General features: G+C 30.6%; 1 protein-coding gene across 1 annotated transcript in view; it reads right to left on the minus strand.

Annotated features, from left to right (window-relative positions):
* Positions 1-21,387, minus strand: part of LOC106469103 (probable cation-transporting ATPase 13A3) — a 114,797-nt gene that overhangs the window by 64,979 nt on the left and 28,431 nt on the right. The window contains 9 exon segments of the mRNA XM_022397526.1: positions 4,249-4,402; positions 7,401-7,514; positions 8,821-8,965; positions 9,630-9,892; positions 14,298-14,443; positions 18,268-18,444; positions 18,837-18,968; positions 20,706-20,772; positions 21,182-21,316. Coding sequence (XP_022253234.1) covers positions 4,249-4,402; positions 7,401-7,514; positions 8,821-8,965; positions 9,630-9,892; positions 14,298-14,443; positions 18,268-18,444; positions 18,837-18,968; positions 20,706-20,772; positions 21,182-21,316 — 1,333 coding nt within the window.

Raw genomic sequence — 21,387 nt, forward strand, 5'->3', positions numbered from 1 at the left:
CCCGAGGGACCGAGCCTGTGCTGAAAGAGTTAAGACATTGAGAATGTTTGACTGAAAGACACAATTTTCTATAGTTAGTGTGTGTACAAATATATATATATAATTGAATTACTTGCGTATTTATTCTTCAGTCTTTTAATAACATTATGTACAAATAAAATAAGTTAAAATGTCAATTCTCTTTAGTGAGTAGTCACACAGAGATGCTACCCAAATAAGCTCCAAGGAACCAAATAAGCAACAATACTGAAACATTGAAAAATTTTTCCTTCTCAATTTCATTCTCTGTTTTGGAGGAAATGTATAAGACAAATTAAAAAACAAAGAAAAACTGATTTTTACATTAGACCATTACCTAGAAATAAATTTATAAAAACTGTTCCATATTTGGAATACAGATTAAGATAGACATGAAAGATGAAAATTAATTTGTCTCTTATGATGTGACACATTGAGATAACTGTTCTTTTCTAACAGTTAACTGATAAAAGACAGAAGATTAATGGGTCTATAATCAATGAGAGAGTGACTTGGCTTTCTCTCTTTCTTGACAACAATATTGTTGGCTGCTTTCTACCTGTTAGGTAAATAGCCTAACTTGAGAAATAGATTGAAAAAATGCAGCTACATATAAAAGGAAAAGCAACTCTTGTTGGTAATCATGTCTTTATGAGGAGCAGTGTTTTTCAGGTTTTTGATAGTGTTTTTAATTTCAAAACAAGATATTTAGTTCACACATGTCACAGTTATAAGTTTATTTTTTTGCACTGAGATGGGAAAAGTGTGTTGAATAAAAATTGATCATTTTTGATACTATTGCCGATTTGCTCATAGTGGTATTAGTCAAAATGTGATGGATGGGAACTGTGGATGTGCTTCATAGATAATCTGCAATGAAATTAGTTTTAGAAGAAAAAAGGAGGATAATACATTTAAGGACTCAACTATTAATACCATTATTCCTGTATAAAGAATCAGAACTAGCTATTTAAAGAAAAGAACTTTAACTTTCTCTGCACAGGCATCTTTTACTGTGCATGTCACTTCCATTCAAAAATTAATTAAACTACTTTTTGTTTATGTTATACCAATTAGTATTGCACAAAATCACAGCTAATAATCCATATTTTAAAAGTACATAGGTTTTAAGTTTTTAATCTTATAAGGCAATATTATATAAAATCCTTAATTTCTCCTAGTGTGAGAAATTTAACATAAATTACTCACTATATTATCGTCATCGCTTAAACAAAGTATAATTTTCATAGCCTTCAATCCTGATTGGTTACAGAGCCATCAAACCCCTCTTGCCACACCACCTGTCACATCCTTTCTTTCAAGATTTGTTAATAGTTCTCTCTTAAATTTAATACTAGATTATTTATAACCAATAGAAAGCCAAGGTATTTATCTATCAAATGACTTTTATATTACATTGTTTTCTGTACAGAGAATTGTTAATTTCTCTTTCAGTACAAGCTTTGTTCTCGCAGGAAACATATCAACTAGCTTGGATGAATTTGTAACAGCTCTTGTCGCATGATTAGAAAGCCAGGAAAATCATGATAGTTATGGTACCTTATCTACTTTTTGCATGATATTATTCTAAGTTCTTTGGTGCGTTATTAAATTAAATTATTAAGTGCAATATTACCATTAGTTTAAAAAAATTAGTGTTAAGTGTCATCAACAGTCAACAGCAAAAAAAAAAAAAACAGAAAGACCCAGGTAAGTACTTTAGTTCTTGTTTTTCATGTGTATTCTATACATATTATTATAAAAGTAATTAAAATGTAAAAATAGGAAACTCTTTAGGATAGTTAAGGTTAGATTAGGCAAAATAAATGATAATATAATAACAAATTTTCACGAGGCATGCGCTCGAGCATCTCGAAATAGTAACTTGTGGGTAATGTAATTCAATAGCACAATGTGAGCTACATGTTTCCCAAGTGATTTACAACTTATAATGGTGCCATAAATAGATGTATATTTTTACTAGTTTAAAGCTGCTTAGGATAAATGAATTAGTTTCATGTTACAATTTGAAGTCACTCTAGAAAGAAAGGGTAATTTAGATTTATTTTAATTTTTTAGTGGTTGCAAGGTCAGTCAAATTTACCAACCTTATATACAGTTATGGTAGAGAAAATAACGCATAAAATATAAAGTTTTACTGAAAAAAATGTTTGAAATTTATTTAGGAGGTTTTTAGAAATTACACAAATGAAATTTGAGATTTTTGAGATAAAGAAAAGTACTTTTAATCTTAACACGAAAATCACTTTGCACTAGTTAAAAAAAAAACACTCGATATATTTACAGATACATTTTTTTTAGCTTATTAATCCCACATTAGTACCATCAGTTTGCCAGACAATATTAGTATCACAGTCACACCCCCACCCAGAAAAAAAAAAGATAATAAATATGATTTATTATTATAACTTAAATATGTTTATGTATATTTGTTGGTTACATATCTTGTAACAGATTACACAGCATTTTGCTTAATTTTTAAAGTATGAATTGCATTAATAGAGAGTTAATAATATTAATAAAGAAAAATCATTCATATTTTATTTCACAAAGAAAAAAAAACATCATTTCAAAATAAAGTAAATATGTTTTATAACTAAACATCTTCTTAAGAGTTATTTTGAAAAACATCATTAGATTATCAACATCAATAAAAATGCTGAATCTTCTAACTTTCAGTGTTGCTGTCCATCCACAATGTGAAAAAATTAGTTCTTTATACCAAATATGAAGGAACTTTTGCCTCAGTTTTTTATAAAATTTCAAAGTATTTTTTTTGAATAAAGATTTAACAAAGAAATACAGATATAGGCTTTCCCAAATTTAGTATCATGGGTCATATGGTTGATCAATTCTACCAAGCCCGTGTAGGGAGAGTTAATCATTAATATGGTAAGCAGGGTGCCTTTAAAACTCTCAATGAATACTAGTATTTCTGCTTATGAAGTAGTAATGCTAGATGATCTCAGACGAGAAGTAACAAACACAGAAATGTGTATCATAAATGTAACAAAAGTAATTCTTTCTGTCAAACTCCAGTCTATCTTCAACAATTTAATACAGCATAAAATTATCACACTAAAGGGAAGCTGTTATTCACAATACATTTTACTGTTGATCGTCAAACCAACCTGTACAAGAATCACTTCAGAGCTTCAGTTATCAATCTTCATCAAGAACTTTACTATGTATGTAAATCTGTGAATTTGTGTGAAGTTGATAACATTCCAAAGTATTGTAAAGCTGTATTAATACTTGTCATGTATATCACTTTAAAACTATCCCTATGTGATATTTCAATATTTGACTAGAAAGTTCTTGTTATTGGGATATCATACAAGAAATTGGTTGTTACACAGGGATTTTGTGAGTCAACAAACAAGATGACATGGCCTTTCATCCGTGACCTGTCTAGAAAGGGTTAATGAGGCCTACTTTGTCACATAGTGTTGAGTTCTTCAATCTCATAAAAAATTCTATTTATAAAATACATAGAGAATGATGATAAATATAATACTAGTTCCAAGCAAATGAATTATATCTTACAGATGTAATGTAAAAACGATGAGTATAATTTTGTACAAAAAGGTCTTTGTCTCAAAATTCAATAAAAGAATTAGTAATCAAATGATTTAACAAAAGTGTAATGGCTCAATCATATTTCACATTAAAGTCTTCCTTATATTAGTTCTGAAAAGGCAGACAGCAAATTAGCAAAGTACTGGAAAGTATAGAAAGGAGAGTCTTGCTGCTCTTGCTAACACTAAATTGCATGTGATGAGAAAAATAGTAATAGTTTGAGTAGTGTGATTTTTATTAGCAGTAGAATACAAAATTTCATCTGGAAAACATTTAATGGTGTTTCCTAATAATGTGGGTAAATAGTATTAGTCTAAAAAAAAAACTGGTTCACCCTGAAAAAACACAAATAATGCTGAGTCTATTCTATGTAAAATAAAGTATTTGCAATAACAACATCAAAATGGAAAAATTCACTATTCATAACACTGGAAAAGTATTTGGAAATGAGATCAGATATTTCCTAACAATTTACTGAAGTTATGAAGTAATCAAGTTATGAAATGTGTAGACGGGTTATGTTTGCATCTACACATTTTGATGTCACTAGGGACCTATTCTGCAAGTAAACATTTTTAAAAAGTACTATCAAGTTTAAGTCGAAATGAACCAGCAGAAATGATATCATACCTGTAGTTGGATCACAAAGTGAAGCTATTGTTTCTGGAGCTCCTTTGGTGTACAAGTCAAAGTGCTGGGCCCCTAATACCCTTGTCACCACACTCATTCTCTGTAGACTTGAAGAGAATGGAAATTGTCGTACAATTCCAATTTCATAGGGAGGCTGAATTGAATCAAGACAAGGTATTATAAAGACTTTATCAATCAAAAGTCATAGAAGAAAAACTCACTCAACAGAGAGTAATTTTAACATTTTTATGCTTTGCACCACAAATGCACTACACCTTTGGTTTCCAGATAACATCTGTTTACATTTAAGCAGTATCAAATATTTTATGTTATGACACTTACAGTTTTATTTTTATTTTATTTAAAAGCTTAAATCTGTTAAAACACAGAGAAACTGCTGTCAGTATAACAGTTTCTTGCATTGTAACTATTTCTGTCTTTAATAGATTCTTAAAATAACATGCAAGGTTTTTTTCCCTTACTTGGTGTATTTTTAGAAAACTTTAAAACAAAAATATATATTTTGCAATTTTAGTAAGCTTTCTGAGTTAGCTGGAAGGATTAAATTCAATTACAAACAGATATTGATGAATCAAGTGAAGTACAGAGATTGAGTATGTTATACTAAAACAATTTTAGAGCTTCACCAATCATAACATTCCATATTGCTAGATCTGGTCATGATCTATCTGACAACCATGCATCTTGACAATAGACTTGTACCATACTTTCCACCAGAACAGGCTCCATTGTAAAGCAGCCATGTTAAAAAAAATAACTCCACCCAGCAGCTTTCTATAACCAATCTAGTGTATGAGGAAAAGTTTCTCAGTACCTGTTTCAATAGTCCAGTCTTACAGAAATCTAAAGATACTGCATCCAAAAACTTGACTGGTGTGCTAATATGTAGAACAGTACAAATACTAATTTCATTTTTCAGCTGCTCGAAATATGTTACTATTAACCCTCTCACCTCAACCATCCTTTACTGCACATGTTAAGAGATTTTAGTGACTTACATTCAACTTTTAATTAAGCTACTTTTTTTTATGTTATACCAATTAGTATAGCATAAAATCATAGCTAATAATCAATATTTTAATAGTATACAAGTTTAAGTTCTTGATTTTATAAGGCAATATTTAAAGAAATCCTGAATTCCCCTAGTGTGAGAAATGTGACATATTTTCTCTAGGCATCTCCTCTTCTCTATCTTATTCCCAACCCCTCCAATAAATAAGAGATTTAACATATAATACTCACTATAAAATCGTCATTGCTCAGACAAACAATAATTTTTATAACCTTCAATCCTGTTTGGTTACAGAGCCATCAAATAGAAAATCAGATCACTCTTGCCAAACCCACCTATCATATCTTCTCTTTCAGGATTGGTTAACAGTTCTCTTTTATGCTTAATACTCTATTATGTATAACCAACAGAAAGCCAAGATTTTCATCTGTCAAATGTCATACTATATTACATTGTTTTCTGGACAGAGAATTATCAGTTTCTTAGTTAGTACAAGCTTTGTTCCCATGGGAAAGATAATGACTAGCTTGGATGAGTTTGTAATGGATTTTGATGCATAGTTAGAAAGCCAGAAAATTGTGATAGTTAGGGGAAATTGTCTGCATTTTACATGTTATTATCCTATGTTCTTTGGTGCATTATTTAATTAAATAAAAATTATCTAGTGCACTACCATTAGTACAAAAAAGTAGTGTTAAGTGTCACTGACCATTGGCAGCAAGAAAAAAGAAGACCTGGGTAAGTACTTTATTTCTTGTTTTTCCTGCTTATTCTTTATTTATTATTATATAAGTAATTAAAATAAAAAATAGGGATCTCTTTATGTTAGTTAAGGTTAGATTAGGTAAAATAAATAATAACATAATAAAAATATTTCACAAGGCATGCATGCAAGTAGCTTGGAGTAGCTCGTGGGTAATGTAATTCAATAGTGTAATGTGAGCTCCACATTCCCCAATTGACTTACAACTTATAATGGTGCAAATAGTAGTTAGACATGGTTCAAAGTGTAATAAAACAATAAAATTTAGATATAAATAGATGTATATTTTTACTAGTTTAAAGCTACTTAGGATAAATGAATTAGTTTCATGTTACAATTTGAAGTCATTCTAGAAGGAAACAAAATTGTAATTTAAATTTATTTCAATTTTTTTTGGTGTTTATGAGTTTGGTCAAATTCACTGACCTTGTACAGAGTTAGGATAGAGAAAATAAAAGTTAAAATATAAAGTTTTACTGAAAACAAACATTTGAAATGTATCTAGGAGGTTTTAGAGATTATGTAAATGAAATTTGAGATTTTTTAAATGATGAAAGTATTTTCAATCTTAACATGAAAATCACTTTGCATGCCGACTAGGAAAAACTCAATATATTCACAGACAAATCTTAATTTAGTTTATTTAAAATATTTCACTAAAAAAAATATGATTTTTTTATACATGGAAGACTTATAATGTTTACTGAAAGTCTCCCAAATTTTGTGAAGATATACATACCATATTAAAAGTTAGTAGTACCAAAACTACAAAGACTTTAAAAAAGTATAAAGAGGTCACATGGTCAGTCTAACTGACTGGTCAGCTTTTGCCACTAACCTTTGTGTTCATGTTATAAAACATCACACTTTCCTTTTAAAGGCTGGAATACAATTTGTTGCAGATCTTGTTCAGGATGGTGATAATACAAGTTGGTCCATATTCCTTTGTTCCCTAATGCCCTTAACTACAAGGATATTCCCCATCTTGGGAATTCTAAAACCATAATCTGAATACAGTTTTCTGATCTAAGCATATGAATATTTTGATCAGGAAAAGCTGTTACATACCATTCCCAAAAAGCAAAAACAAATTTGGTGGCATCACACACAACCAAAAAATGTAAAAATGTTGTTCTAACAGATGTCATTCCACCACAACCTTAACATCAGCTGCAGTTGTTATATGATTTGGTGATCTGTATGTTCAAAATAGATTTAATATAACATACTTAGCACTCATAGTATACAACACCTTGACAAAGTGAAGGAAAAATTGTTTACTAGCATAAATAATACTTAATCAAAATTATTTCAGACTTTTCTATAAAGAACTCATTTCCTTTTCTAATAACTTACATTTACTTCCACATTCTCACTACTTTGCACTATATCAGGTTTCTTGGGCTTAACAATGGTTGGAGTAATTACATCATACTTCGTTGTATCATCAATGTCGGGTTCTTCCAAATGCTTGAGAAAGAAGATGTTAAATTATCTATATAGATTTAAGTATATCAAATCCAAGTATTTTTTACTTGTTTTAAACACCATTGGAAATAATTCCATTTAATATACATCAATATAGAATATTACTAAAAATACATAATATCTAATTCACTTTAAATTTATAAACTGTGTAAGACAATATTTTAACACGAGTATAAATAAAAGTAACTTCACTTTCTTATAGAATTATGGGCAATATAGACACTATTATCTAAGTTTCAATTTCTTAATCTCAAAAAGAAATATTTAAATAAATTATCAATCTTCGTTTGTCTGTATTATATGATGCTCCACACCCTGAATCACCATTTTGGATTTTCTTTTGAACCTGATATGATCCACATATATTATAGATACTGGCTTTACTGAGATTAAAAAACTTCAAACTCACATACAATACACCCCTCCTATGTCATCCTGTCTTTCAAATAATGTCAATAATTCTCTCTGACATTCACTAATGGATTGTTTATAACCTACATAAAATGCTGATTATTTTTTATAAAATTTGTTAGGAGGCTAATTTGTTTTAATGCCAGTAAGTAGATATTTAATCTCAATTTCAATGTTTGCCATTGTAAAGTTCAGCTCACACAGCTAAATGGAATTTTGTATACCTATTTATAGCTATGATAGAAAGCCAGTTAAATTATAGTAGTTTTAGAACATTCTGTTTTAGTGCATGATGATGTTTTGTTCTAAAATGCATACTTAAAATAAACAAGAATAACTTTGTGGACAATCAACACCATCACAAAAAGGTTCATTTTAGAGTGCCTTGCCCACTGACAGCAAAATACCTTAGTCCAGATGAAATTTGGGATTTTTGATCTTAACATGAAAATCATTTTGCACACAGATTATTCAAAACAAATATTCAATATATATTCATGGACAAATCTTTATTTTAGTTTGTTAAAAATATGATGATATATAAGTGAAAGACTTGTAATGTTAACTGAAAGACTGTTAAATTTTGTGAAGATATATAAACTATATTGAAAGTTAGAAGTATTAAATCTATAAAGACTTTAAATGAGTACAAAAAGGTCATGTGGTCGGTCAAATTGACAAAGCTAGTGTGAAGAAAGTTACACATAACTTTCATTATTATTTTTTTGACTAAAAGATAACTGCAATGTTTGCAATTAAAAAACAAACAAAAAAACAGTTCAATAAAGATGTGTTTGTCTTAAATATTAATAAAAGAAGTTTTCAGTGTTAGAACAGAAAAAGATATTATAGTAAGATAAATCTAAAACTTGCTCACCCAGTTTGTTGACTCAAACATTTTCATATCTAGTGGGTCTCCAATCAGTTGCTGATCTATAATAGTTAATGAGTGACAAGATGCCATACCAACTAAAAGGTGTCCTTGCTCTAAACTGGATGGCTTCTTCTCTACCCCTTTGAAACTACAGGGAAGAGAACAGCAAAGAGATACAAAATTAAATGAAAATTTGTGAACATGGAACAAAAGAATGTCTGTTATTTACATTTTTTCAGAGAACTTTGAAGTATGGCTGAGAACACAAAATTCTAAATTTCTGGAAGTCCAATAGTCTGATATTTTTAAACATTTGTAAGATACTGAATTTTGACAAAGCGATGAGCAAAATTCCTACTTCAGAATTCTGTTGTTTCACTTCATTACTTTAAAAAATACGATGTGTCACTAAAGAATAAAGGTATTACAATGAAATTTTCCTGCAATCTAGATAAACTAGATTATATTTTCAAATACAAGTTTAAATGTTCTTTTGCAAAAGTTGTTTCATAAATCTGATAAGAGAATGTTAAGCAACAGTAATTCTGTGAAAACTGTTCTTTCAACATCAAAAACATTTCGTTCTAAACACACAGGTTTTGCAATAATAAAGATCATTTCTTACTTTAATATTTTTTATTAACATACATTGGACATTTATTAACTTATTTTGAATATAACTGTAATACTAAATCCTACCTATTCAATAGCATCTGGGATATAGAAAACTAAATTTTTATTCTACTGCTTATTTTCTCAGAAAGTCACTATATATACAAGTTGATCTCAAACAACAGAAAGACATACCATACCTCCCATTTTCAACAGGGACCACTCCCCACATATCAAGTCCATCCTCAGTAAGAGTTCCTGTCTTGTCAAAGCAGACACAGTCAATACAACCACTCAGATTTATAGACCTTGGAGATATACAGTAGATCTGATGTTTTTTTAATCGGCTCTGAGCAAACACAATTCCTATTGTCATTGCAGCAGGAAGAGCTGGAGGTATAATAATAGTGATAAGGTCAAGGGCTCTTAATGCAATTTCTCCTGCTGGAACTCCCCTAGTACTCTAGAGCATAATTTAAAAAAAACAAAAAACGTTTGTGACCCAATAGAAACCAAAGCTATCATAAGTTGAAGGTGTTCATAGAAAAAAAATCTACTGTTCAAGAAATTTCACTTTTAGAAGGAGTACTGTATTTAAATTACTTGAAGAATTAATTCTCTTTCAAGATGAATCAAACAAAAATACCAAGACGATCTCTAATAAAATAAAAAAAATGTAGACTTAAAGCTGGAATTGCCTTTTGTACAAGCATTACACAGGAAGTATTAAGACTACTCCGATTTCCAAAGAATTAAGTTTTATGCATATTATGATATTTAGTTGATACATTCTAAAATCAATGATACAAAGTAAACGCAATGCAATAATAATAAGGAAATACTCAGATTTTAACGCACTCATAGCTTATTTAGACAGCCAGTAAATTATAATAGATGTAGAACATATAATTGTATAATAGAACATTATATACTTTTCTGCATCTTATTATTTTGTGTTCTTAACATAATATTTGAAATAAATAAAAATTCAATAAAATACTAAAAACAGCCATAGCAAAAATTAGGGTTAACTTTTATCGACATTTCAAGTCTTCAGCTGCAAAAAAGTGCAAGAATCACACACATTAAATTTCTTGTTTTTTTTATGTATATATTTTATTTATTGTTATAAAAGTAGGAAAAGGTAAATATTATAAACTTAAATCAAATGTTAGATAAAAAACATAAACAAAAAAATTAGACTTTTGTTTCTAGCCAGAATTTGACTCAAATATTTCTGAAGGTTTATGCCTAACCAATTTGCTAAGAGACATTCTGAGCAAATGAAGGTTAACATTTTTATAAATCGAAAATGTATTTCCAATAATACTTACCTCCTCTCACACTACAGCTGCCAGGGTTTCTTCCTTTGCCCATCTAAGCATTGGTCTGATTTATTCTCGCTTGCTCCAGTCTTTTATACCCCACTAGCCCTTTGCAATATTTGTCCCATGACACTCTCCACTTATGTCAATGTGCCCTCTATCATTCAGATAATGTTATTACTTTTTTCGAGACTGACTCAATCCACAGTCTCTAACACTGGTTCTCACTGGGGAGGAAGGGTGGGAGAGTGTGAGTACAGATAAGTATTATTGGAAATACATTTTTGATTTAAGAAAATTTTAACTTCCAAAACCTACTTACCTCCACTGCCACTTATAGCTAGAATCCCACATTGACAAGGTGGAGGGGCCAGTGAGGGCATTATGCATATAGAAAGCATCTGCATAGATCATGGGTGTGTCAACAGAAGATTGGCACCCTAGTGGAGGAACCACACAACATCTAGAACAGGTATGCTCTTCACTCAGAACTTAATTCATTTAATGTGGGTGGAACTTTACATGAGTGATCAACCCTATGGGCTAGGCCCCAACCAGATAGCTGAGGTTCCATTGTTTGGGGTTGGAATTATATGGCCATGGTCCTTATATCCAACATTGGTGGCTAGGGCAATTGGACCGCAGGTTCTCAACCTGTAGCCACAGAGTGATGTGTTCTCAGCCACCAGAATTGTGATGAGAAGGTAAACAATACTGAAGTGGACAAACCTTCTCCTCAACCTGAAGAAATCTGAAAGGCAACACCCCAAGCTCAGAATGACTGGATCTTGTATGCCTTACTCAATCTGAGGAAACAGAACTCATCCGATCTGGAATTATGAACACTCATCCTCACTCCCCAACCAAGTGGGCAAGGTAAATTCTACTTTCTCCCAGAATTATGGGGAGGACATGGATCAAACTGTGCTCAACCAAGGACCCATGATGGGATCACTCTGCATTTGAAATTGCAAAGAGACAATGAACAGACCCTTTTCCATGAACAATGCACCTAACCAATATTGATGAAAGGAAGGGCCACACTCAACCCAACCAAATAGCCGAGCATCAAATCTGAACCAGTACTACGAGTAGGCTACCTTGTAGGCTAGTGCCTTTCCTACCAACACCTGGGAAAATAGCATCCACGAACCCGTGTAGGAGGGCCCCAACTTTGCCCTCTTTTCCAAAAGTGGAGGAAATTCTGGAGGAAAAGCTTCTGTCCACCACCCCAGTAACTGGAAACCAGGTGTGGTAAGGACTCCCGAGCTCCACTAGCAGAATATGAAGGGTAATGCATGTTAGGGAGCTCTGAGGAACAGTGCTCTAGAAACAGTGCAATAGGTGAACTAAGTTCCCTAAGTTTGTAAAATCAAATTGACCCTGATTTATTCAATATGATGATTAGCAGGGATGAGCAGGATCCCTTTTAGCTTTACTCATTATTGTTCATGAGCAGTGATCCGGCATAGTACAGTAATACACCTCATTTTTTCAAAGCCTCTTACAACCTAGATAAAGTGGTTGCTAGTGCAGAATTGTTTTGATAAAAGCACATTTGTCTGGAAAACACTCATCACAGAGTGGGATCCTGTGAAAACAAGGTAAAGAAGAGACAAGCATAGCAATGAAAATATTCAACCCTCCATATAATTTAGAAGTGATTAAGATAGCAATAGGGGATAGTCGAACATCCCCAGATGAAGATGCTGCCAGATCAGTATTGGGGGAGGTCCACATACCAGCCTGCATAATGTCCTCTAGCAGGCAACTCAACCGGGCTGCTAATAACATAAAAATGTGACAAATCAGATTAGACATGACTCACAGAAAGATTCCTTGCCTTCAAAGAGTGCCCATAATAAGCAATATGTAACAATTTTGTACCCACATCATCAATGCAAACAGAATGAATCATGGGAAACTGAATGATCCCAATGAATAAAAAGTCGTTGTCTAGCATTTCTAAAGGCATTAGTTGGGGCAACAAAACTTTCAAGATCCTCGCTGGAAATCTCATCATGATGTTAGAAAAACATGTAGGTTCAAGAAGTCTTGAGAGAAATGAATAAAAACCCTAGAACACTTTGGAAAGGTGGACTTTTCTTCTTTAGGGGGAACTGGGGATCTGATTAGTCATAGAAGTGAGAAATAATGATCAGATGAATTGGTGAAAAGGATTTATCTCCTCCTGTGGCTGACAGTGTCTTAGGGAAGAAGAACCAGTATGAGGATATAGGTAGAATGATAAAGCATCCTATGAACAATTAGCTCAAAACACTCCAACTGACAATGTCAATTGAAAAAGAATATAAAAAAAAGTTTAAACAAAAATCAACTAGATGACACTAAGAACACTCAAAGTATCTCCATCAATTGTAGTATGGAGAAACCTGTTAGTGAATGCTTTGTCAAGAAAAAGTGATAACATTATCTGAATGAAGTGCTTTTATATAGTACCAAGATAGAGGATGCATTGACGTAGGTGGTGAATGTCACAAGACAAATATCGCCAAGGGCAATTAAGTGGGGAATAAAAGACTGAAGCAAGCGAGAAAAAATCAGACCAATGCTTAGATGGGCAAAGGAAGAAACCCTGGCAGTTGAGTAATAGTGTGAGTAGAGGTATGTTTTGGATAAAACTATTATAGGGCAGCAATAAACAAATTTGATTTGACTGCTTGCTCAAAATTCAGTTATATCTGCAAATTAATGAGCAAATGTAATTTAAAATACCATTTTATGTACATACTTTGCATTATTAATGATTATCTCCTGTGACAAACAATCCAATAAAAAATACAGCAATTTGTGTCAAAAAAAATTACACCATTCTCAATCATCATTAACTCTTTTCTGTAATCCACTGGTGATAATTAATCCAATCATGCCTATCAACACTATATACAGTCCAAGTTATTTTTATTTTTACACAAGCTTTCAATAACAACCAATGCATGTAATTAGTACTGATACAATTTTGGTGAGGAGATAGGATCAAGCATGCTGATCGGCTCATGCCTGCATTATGCATGTCAAGTTCAAAGAATATGGATAAGCGTGTCTGTTGTTTTTGGCAGCTGTTACTGAAACACATAAATAACATTTTAGTCATTTTGAGTACTAAGAGGATTTAGGCATATGCTATAAATGAAGTACAATTAAAGAACTGTAAAACTGTTAATCATCACTATACATATAACAACAGTATATTTCAACATCAACAAAAATAAGTAATGCATTAGAAAATAAACAATATTATACAAAAAATCCAACTTAATAAAGGATCTATTTTTTCCCTTCTACCTTTCATTTTGAGCTAAACATTGTTTAAGTCTTCAATTTTAATGATTCACATGCTATTCTTAGACATGCAACAAGCCTAAAGTTCTTGCATTTCCTTTTCTCAAAACACATTTCTACAGTTATAATTCCACATATTTTGAGGGTTACCACTTCTCCCTTCGATAAGAACAGGTTCTACATTTGAAAAATTTATAAAGAAATTCAATACATCAACTTGCAATACAAATAATACAATACCTTAATAATAACTGTATATATGAAACCTATGCTTGCCAGACCAGCCAGAAAAAGCAGAAATTTTCCTAAATGTCGGTTGAACTTGAAATCTACTGGTTTAGGAAACATAATAGATCTAACAAGATCACCTTTAGCAGTAAGAAATCCTGCAGCAAAGAGAAAATGTTATATTAGAATTAACAAATGATGATACTAGTTGAATTAGTTTCAGTTACTGATGTTTTTATAAACATAGATAATGTATTTTTTGCTATAGGAAGAAGGTGAATTTTTCTAACTGGTTGAAAGATTCAATTGTACGCTAGTTGAAGAAGAAATAAATATTTGAGAAAAATGACAGTTTAAATGATATCACATAAAACACTGGAAAACTTTAGAGCAAAAACAGAAGTTACTATTAATTTTCAAAAGCTAAGAAACTGGAAAAGACTTTCAGAGGAATTTTTACTAGCTATAAATGTTCAGCATTAGTACTGGTTAAATGGAATACCTTAATATAAAAAATAAAAACAAAAGTTATGTAGAAGGCTATAATTTATTGAAAGGAGTTTATGTACCTCATTCAGTTATTGAAGTTTGTTTGAATATGGAACTATAAGCTCATAAGATTAATTTAAAAATAAATGTATAAAATCTATTAAAACCTTTGACATGAACATTTCAAAGATAAACACAAGTCACACAAAAAACGGAAGATATCCTTTATTAAATATATATGGACTTAGGATGATAAAAGTATGCATGTCTAGACTAATTTAACTCTCTCACTATGGGATCGGTCCCATGGGCCAACCTTGTAACTATTTTGTGCTTGTTATAGTTTTCATACTATAATTTTTAATACAGTATGCGTATCTTAATAAAATTTTGCACGTTATCAGTAAACATTACAAGGCTTTCATACACAAGATATTAGATTATTTTATTAAGTTAAAGATTTTTTGAGTAACAATTTGTTCATGCATTTTTTTCTTTTTCAGTGTTGACTATCCATCATGCAAAGTAATTTTGATTTTAAGATTAAAAATACTTTTATGCATCAGAAAATTGTCAAATTTAACATGCAAAATCTCTTATAACCTCCAGATAATTATAAACATTTTTATTTTAGAATAAACTTTATATCTTATCTGTTATTTTCACTACTGCATCTCTGTATGGGTTTGGTCAATTTGACCAACCTCGTAACCATCATAAAAAAATTAGGAAATAAATATAAATCATGCTCTTTTTCATTCCAGAATGACTACAAATTATAACTTGAAACCACAAATGTTGTGCCTAAATAGCTTAAGTCTCATAACATTATACATCTATATATATATTTATTACTTTTATTTATGAACCTTTCAGCCATGTCTGACTAACATTCTAGAAGTTGCAACAACGTGGAGCATGTTACCTTATCCAATAGTATTAAACTGGCCTTTATAAAGTGACATGTCTTGGCTTTGCTATAGTGGACCAGTATTTTGTAAAATAGTCACATTTTGGTTATAATACATGACATATGTATATATATTATTACTATTTACAAATAAGTTATTAAATTTCAGTTAATTTTCTTAAAACATAGAACAGTAAATATAAAAATATAGAAAACAATGATATCTTCTAATTATGAACATTGTACTTGCTTGCCATAATTTGCTAAGCCTTGTTAAATTTCGCATGTGCAGGATGTAAAACAAAATAATTTTTTTAGGTTTTTTTATATATTCATTTTAAAACTTTAAAAAATCATAATTTAATATATCAATAACACAGAATTCCACTATAATTTATCAGGCTTAGTAACTAAGCTGTATTTGGATCTAAAAGAATATGATATTTCAAGCTCCATTATTTCTTACCTCTCCACTTTATTTCTACCATGAAAAGGAAGATTTTTCCCACATAAAGACTTCGCAAAGGCTGAGAATACCATGTGGGGACATTTTAAGCTTTTGATTGGTTATACACACATCAAACAGAGAAGTAGGTGTACGTAAACAAGTATTTCCAAAAATGAAAGAGGTGGGCAGGGCCACCTTGGTTGATTCATTAAATATAATATTCCAGAAAATAAAAAAGATAGGAAGTTCTTATTTTATATTCTAGCTTGTTAATATCAGTAATTTGAGTTTATAATTAGTAATAAACTACAGACATTGTATTTGGATATCACAAACATTTAATTTGAACTAATGCTGCATTCAACATACCATATGACACACAAAAATTGATATTTAGGAATTTTGTTATAATATTTACTTTGAAATTAAGAAATCAACTAGTGTATGATATAAATATTTGATCTCCAATATACAATTTGATACCAAACATAATGACATACATTCATAAAATTGTGTTCCAATAAAGTTTTGAATGCAAGTCTACAAACATGATGACATGCCCTTTGACCCCTGACCACAGGAAAACCTGTTAGGTTAGGGTTAAAGAGATACATTCAAAATTGTATTAAACTACTTTATTATCAATGTATGTTAATAAACTTGGCAGCAAAAGACAGTTTCTAACTGAAATATTTATATTACTCAAGTTTTAATTTCCAAAGGAAATATTTAAATAAATTCTCAATCTTTAACTTTGAATCACATGATGAAGTGGCACTCTGATTTCTCATTTATAGATTTTTTCACCTCCCTCAGAAGGTTTTTAGGTTATTTAAGCAATCAGAAACACATACTACAGACACTGTCAAACCAGAAAACATAATTTCAACCTTTTATTTTCATGCTTTATTGACTTATTGCTATATTATTTGTTCAACCCACATTGACATGCTTATATGTCTGTAATTCTGACTCTGCCATTGGACAAGTTTATAAACAATAGAAAGAGCATATTCTAAACTACATCAATCAGTTGATGGTTGGTTTTGTTTTGGTAGTCAAAAATGATAGTTCACAGGGAGAGCTTCAGATGTTTAGACTAAAGATGTTGCTTTGAGCAGTAATGGAATTTTTTAATTTACTTATAGGTTAATGTTTAGTGAGGAACCTAATAAACTGAATAATTAATTCAAAATATAATAACAAGAACTTTTACAGTAGGCAACTTCTTATTTTAATAATTAAAACAGTTTAACTCAAAGTATCCAATCGTTACTGGGTAAGAGTTGCCTCCTTTTGAACTCAACTGTCTTTATAAATGTAATTTTTACCTGATGGTGACTCGATGCTATAGGTGGAAACATTGTAATTGTTAAAATAAATTTTTATGTATATTTTTTATTCATTATTACTTACTTTTCAACAAAAGTAGCTAAAATATAAAAATTAAAATCTTATAGGTTAGATAAGAAAATGAAAAAAATTATAGTGATCTCTCTTGGGGGAAAATACATATTCATCTTGTAATGAAACTTGATAGTTTTTTTTACCCTAAACTTCCATTGTGTGATTTATTGCTCTGTTATGTTAATTAGACCTGATTCAGAGAACAATAAAATGAAATGAAAGCAGTTATGAAAAGGTTACAATCTGCAGTCATTCTAAAATAAAATTTTTATTTTGATTAATTTCATATTTTTCAACTTTTCTTTCACTGCCTTGATAATTTTGGTATAGCTAGTGTTAGGGTAAAGAATGTAACATATAAAGTATAAAGTTTTATCAAAAAAACTTTTGATATTCATTTAAGAGATTCTACAGATTATGCAATTGAAATGTGAAAACTGTAAGAGGAAAAAAAGTATTTCTACTCTTGGCATGAAAATCATCTTTCATTCAGACAAACTTAATATAAGTTTCATAAATTCACAAACAAGTGTTTAGTAAAAATACTGTATTCAAAAGTCTGATTTTTTGTGGACAAGATACCAGTAACATTCATTAAGAGTTTGCCAAATTTCAAGAAGATACACTTATTACATTCAGAGATATGTATAATTTCTTGGTTACATGGCAGTTACAAAGTCAGTCAAATTGACAGATCCTTTTTCCAAAGGGTTAAGTGGTTAACATACCAGTTCTTACTACCACAGCAGTAACGTTTTCCTTGCCATAATAACGGGTTTGAATTACTTTTGTTCCACAAAACAGTGAATGTCGAGCATGCTCTTTAGGACTATACAACTTTTCAGGTACACCATAAACATTTACTGGTTTTGGAAGAGCTGTTTTTGTGATAGGAACACATTCTCCTGCATACAGAAGAAAAAAACGAAAAACTTAAGGTGAGAACCAATTACATTAATTAGTATCTCTTAGTTATAATGCAACATAAAAGGCCTTTACATTTATCATCAAATAATTTTTTCCACTAAATCCTTCCCAAAAAGATAAATTCACACAAGATAAATCATTATATCTTTATAATCATACTACAGTTCTGAAAATAAACTTGGTATCTAATCAGAAAATAAAATTTTGTGAGGTATAAATAATATCATGTATTACTTGTAAACACATGTAAATGTAAAAAGTTTACGAAATTGTTTATTATTCATTTTCTATTTAATTAGTTTGAAATTAACTTTCCAATATTTTCCACTGCAAAAAACAACAACATGAGTATTATCCATGCATTTCGTACCTGTCAACATACTTTCATTGACTATACAGTTTCCGGTGACTATAACTGCATCACACTGCATTACACAGCCATGACGAGGAATCACAAGCATATCACCAGGTGCCAAATGTTCTGATGGAATATCTTCATATTCTACATAAAGTAATGACAGAGTTAAAAATAACAAGACCACAAAAATAATGTCATTTCTAGTGGTAGTTTTGCATAACATAAAAGCTTTAGTTTAATCTTTAACTGCTGAGCCTTAGTTTCAATGATGAAATGAAGATTAAATAGTAAATTATCAAACAAGTACATCCACCAGGAATGTATTTAAGACAAATTTTTTGTATGGCAAAGTTAAAACTAGTCTACTGATTAATGCTAAGGTACACGATGAAGCAATTGGATGTTTTTGAGGGAATTTAACAATTTCTTCAGCCTTTTACGTTTAAAAAAAAACAAATTAAAGAAATTTAAGTTTTTGAGGGTGGTGCATATACGTGAAGAGATGGCATAAGTAAAAAATGCCTGTATTATGGAATTGTATCAAGAACTAGACAAAGCACAGTTAGCTGGCTAGTATTGTGAATCACGAGTTAAGAGTTATAAAAAATGAAACTACAGCAAGGATACTGTGAAAAACGTTAGTCACGAGTTTGACAGTAATAAGTTACTGACACCAAGTTAGCAGCATAGTAAAGGCTACTAAAAAGTTTATGATAGCATCTCAAATCTGTGCTTTAATGTGAGATCTGTTACTCCAGACCAGTGTAGTAGTACAAGTAAAAAGGCAACTAGAGCACTCACCATTACAGTAACCAATTACTTGATAGTTTGGGTTCTTGTTTTGGAAATGCCAAATGAGTTGCAGAAGTTAGCCAGGACTACTTGTAAGTAGTCAGGGATACTATTTGGAAAAGTGAAAGGATACAAAGAAAGTACAAATAAAAACTCGTGTCTGGGACTAAAAATCTAAATCTCCAGAAAGAGTTAAAGTTCTCTCCAGGATGAATCGAGGTTTCCCAAGTCAACATGAATATAAAAATTTCTAACCTCTAGAGATACACCAGTCTGACCGTGCTGTAAGTATAGAATTGCTATCTCTCTTGTTCAATTAATGTAATTTACTAAAGGAAGTTAATGCTTATAATAGAGAGAAATATTCTATATGTACTGGTTAATAGTGATTAACTGAAAAGTGAAAGTTAGAATTGTTAATAAACTAATGGTTTAGTAAACGTTTAACTGTTGATATTAAGTGTATACTATGTGGAAAGACCTAACAAATGTTGATGTATTTTGTTCAATGTTGGTCTCAAAATCCGTTTCTTTATTCTAACTGTAAATTACCTCAAGTTAGAGACTTGTAAGCTCCACTTGCCACTGCAATCCTCATTTTTAGTTTTTTAAAATAATAATTTCAAACTTTTATATTAAAACACAGCTTTGTTACATAACAGTCATGCAGAAACTACAGTTCTTTCAACATGAAATTTTATCATTCTCAAGATATATTTTCATGTACATAGCTATCATGTCCTATTACATATTTCAAAATTAATTTTCCTACAAATGGTAATATATCATATATTTCAGTTTATATCTAATTTATGCTTCTGCAGATGATAAAGTGTTATGTCTATATATGTGTTATGTGTATATATGTTATGTCTATATATATAAAGCAGGAGTGTCATCTGTTTGCACGTCTACTATTCACATCTTCACACCAATTTCACTCAAACTTTGAAATACACTCTCTGAGCCCCCAGGGAGAAGGGAATTAGCATTCAGATCTAACCCCTTACATGACTTCTTTATCTATTTATCATCCTCATTCCTACAAACATTTACTATGTAACACAATGTATTTTATAGTCCACTCACCATCTTTGCCCCTACAAATGGTTACCAAATCAGATCCATACACTGTATCATATAAAGTCTTCTGGTTCTGAAATATTGTTCAAGCAATATTATATTTTACAATACAGAAACAAAATAATATGTTAGAAAAACTTCACAATTGTTAGAATCTTGTGTACAAAATTAACTATCAAACAATAATGTAGGTTTCTCTGCCTACATATGGAGTTAATGTTATTTACACTTTATTTACTTTAGTCTAGAAACTAAACCACGTTTCATAATCTTTAAAACTACTACAATTTCATTTCAAAGTCTATCACAAATATTTATTTTTAATTTTCTCTGTATTTCCTTGGATTCATATACCAAACCATTTTGTTTTTCACAAAAGTGTTAGAAATAACTTTTAAAACAAAAAGATTACTTCATAAATAATCAAAGACATCTAAACACAAATTAATTCTGTTTAATAATATGTGCTCTTACAATCATACCTTGCGAATCTGATACACTCCGGTCGTGAGAGAGAGAAGTGACATGACAATAATACAAGAGGCATAATAAGGATAATCATCAAGGTACCACACAATAACACTGAAGACTTGGAAAACATAAAAAGGTTCCAGGACCTATACAAAAAATAAAACATGCATCAGAAATAATTAAATATTAGATAATCAACAACATAATAATAATGGAA

Source organism: Limulus polyphemus, unplaced genomic scaffold (genome assembly GCF_000517525.1).
Source record: "Limulus polyphemus unplaced genomic scaffold, Limulus_polyphemus-2.1.2 Scaffold3305, whole genome shotgun sequence".
Taxonomy (NCBI): domain Eukaryota; kingdom Metazoa; phylum Arthropoda; class Merostomata; order Xiphosura; family Limulidae; genus Limulus; species Limulus polyphemus.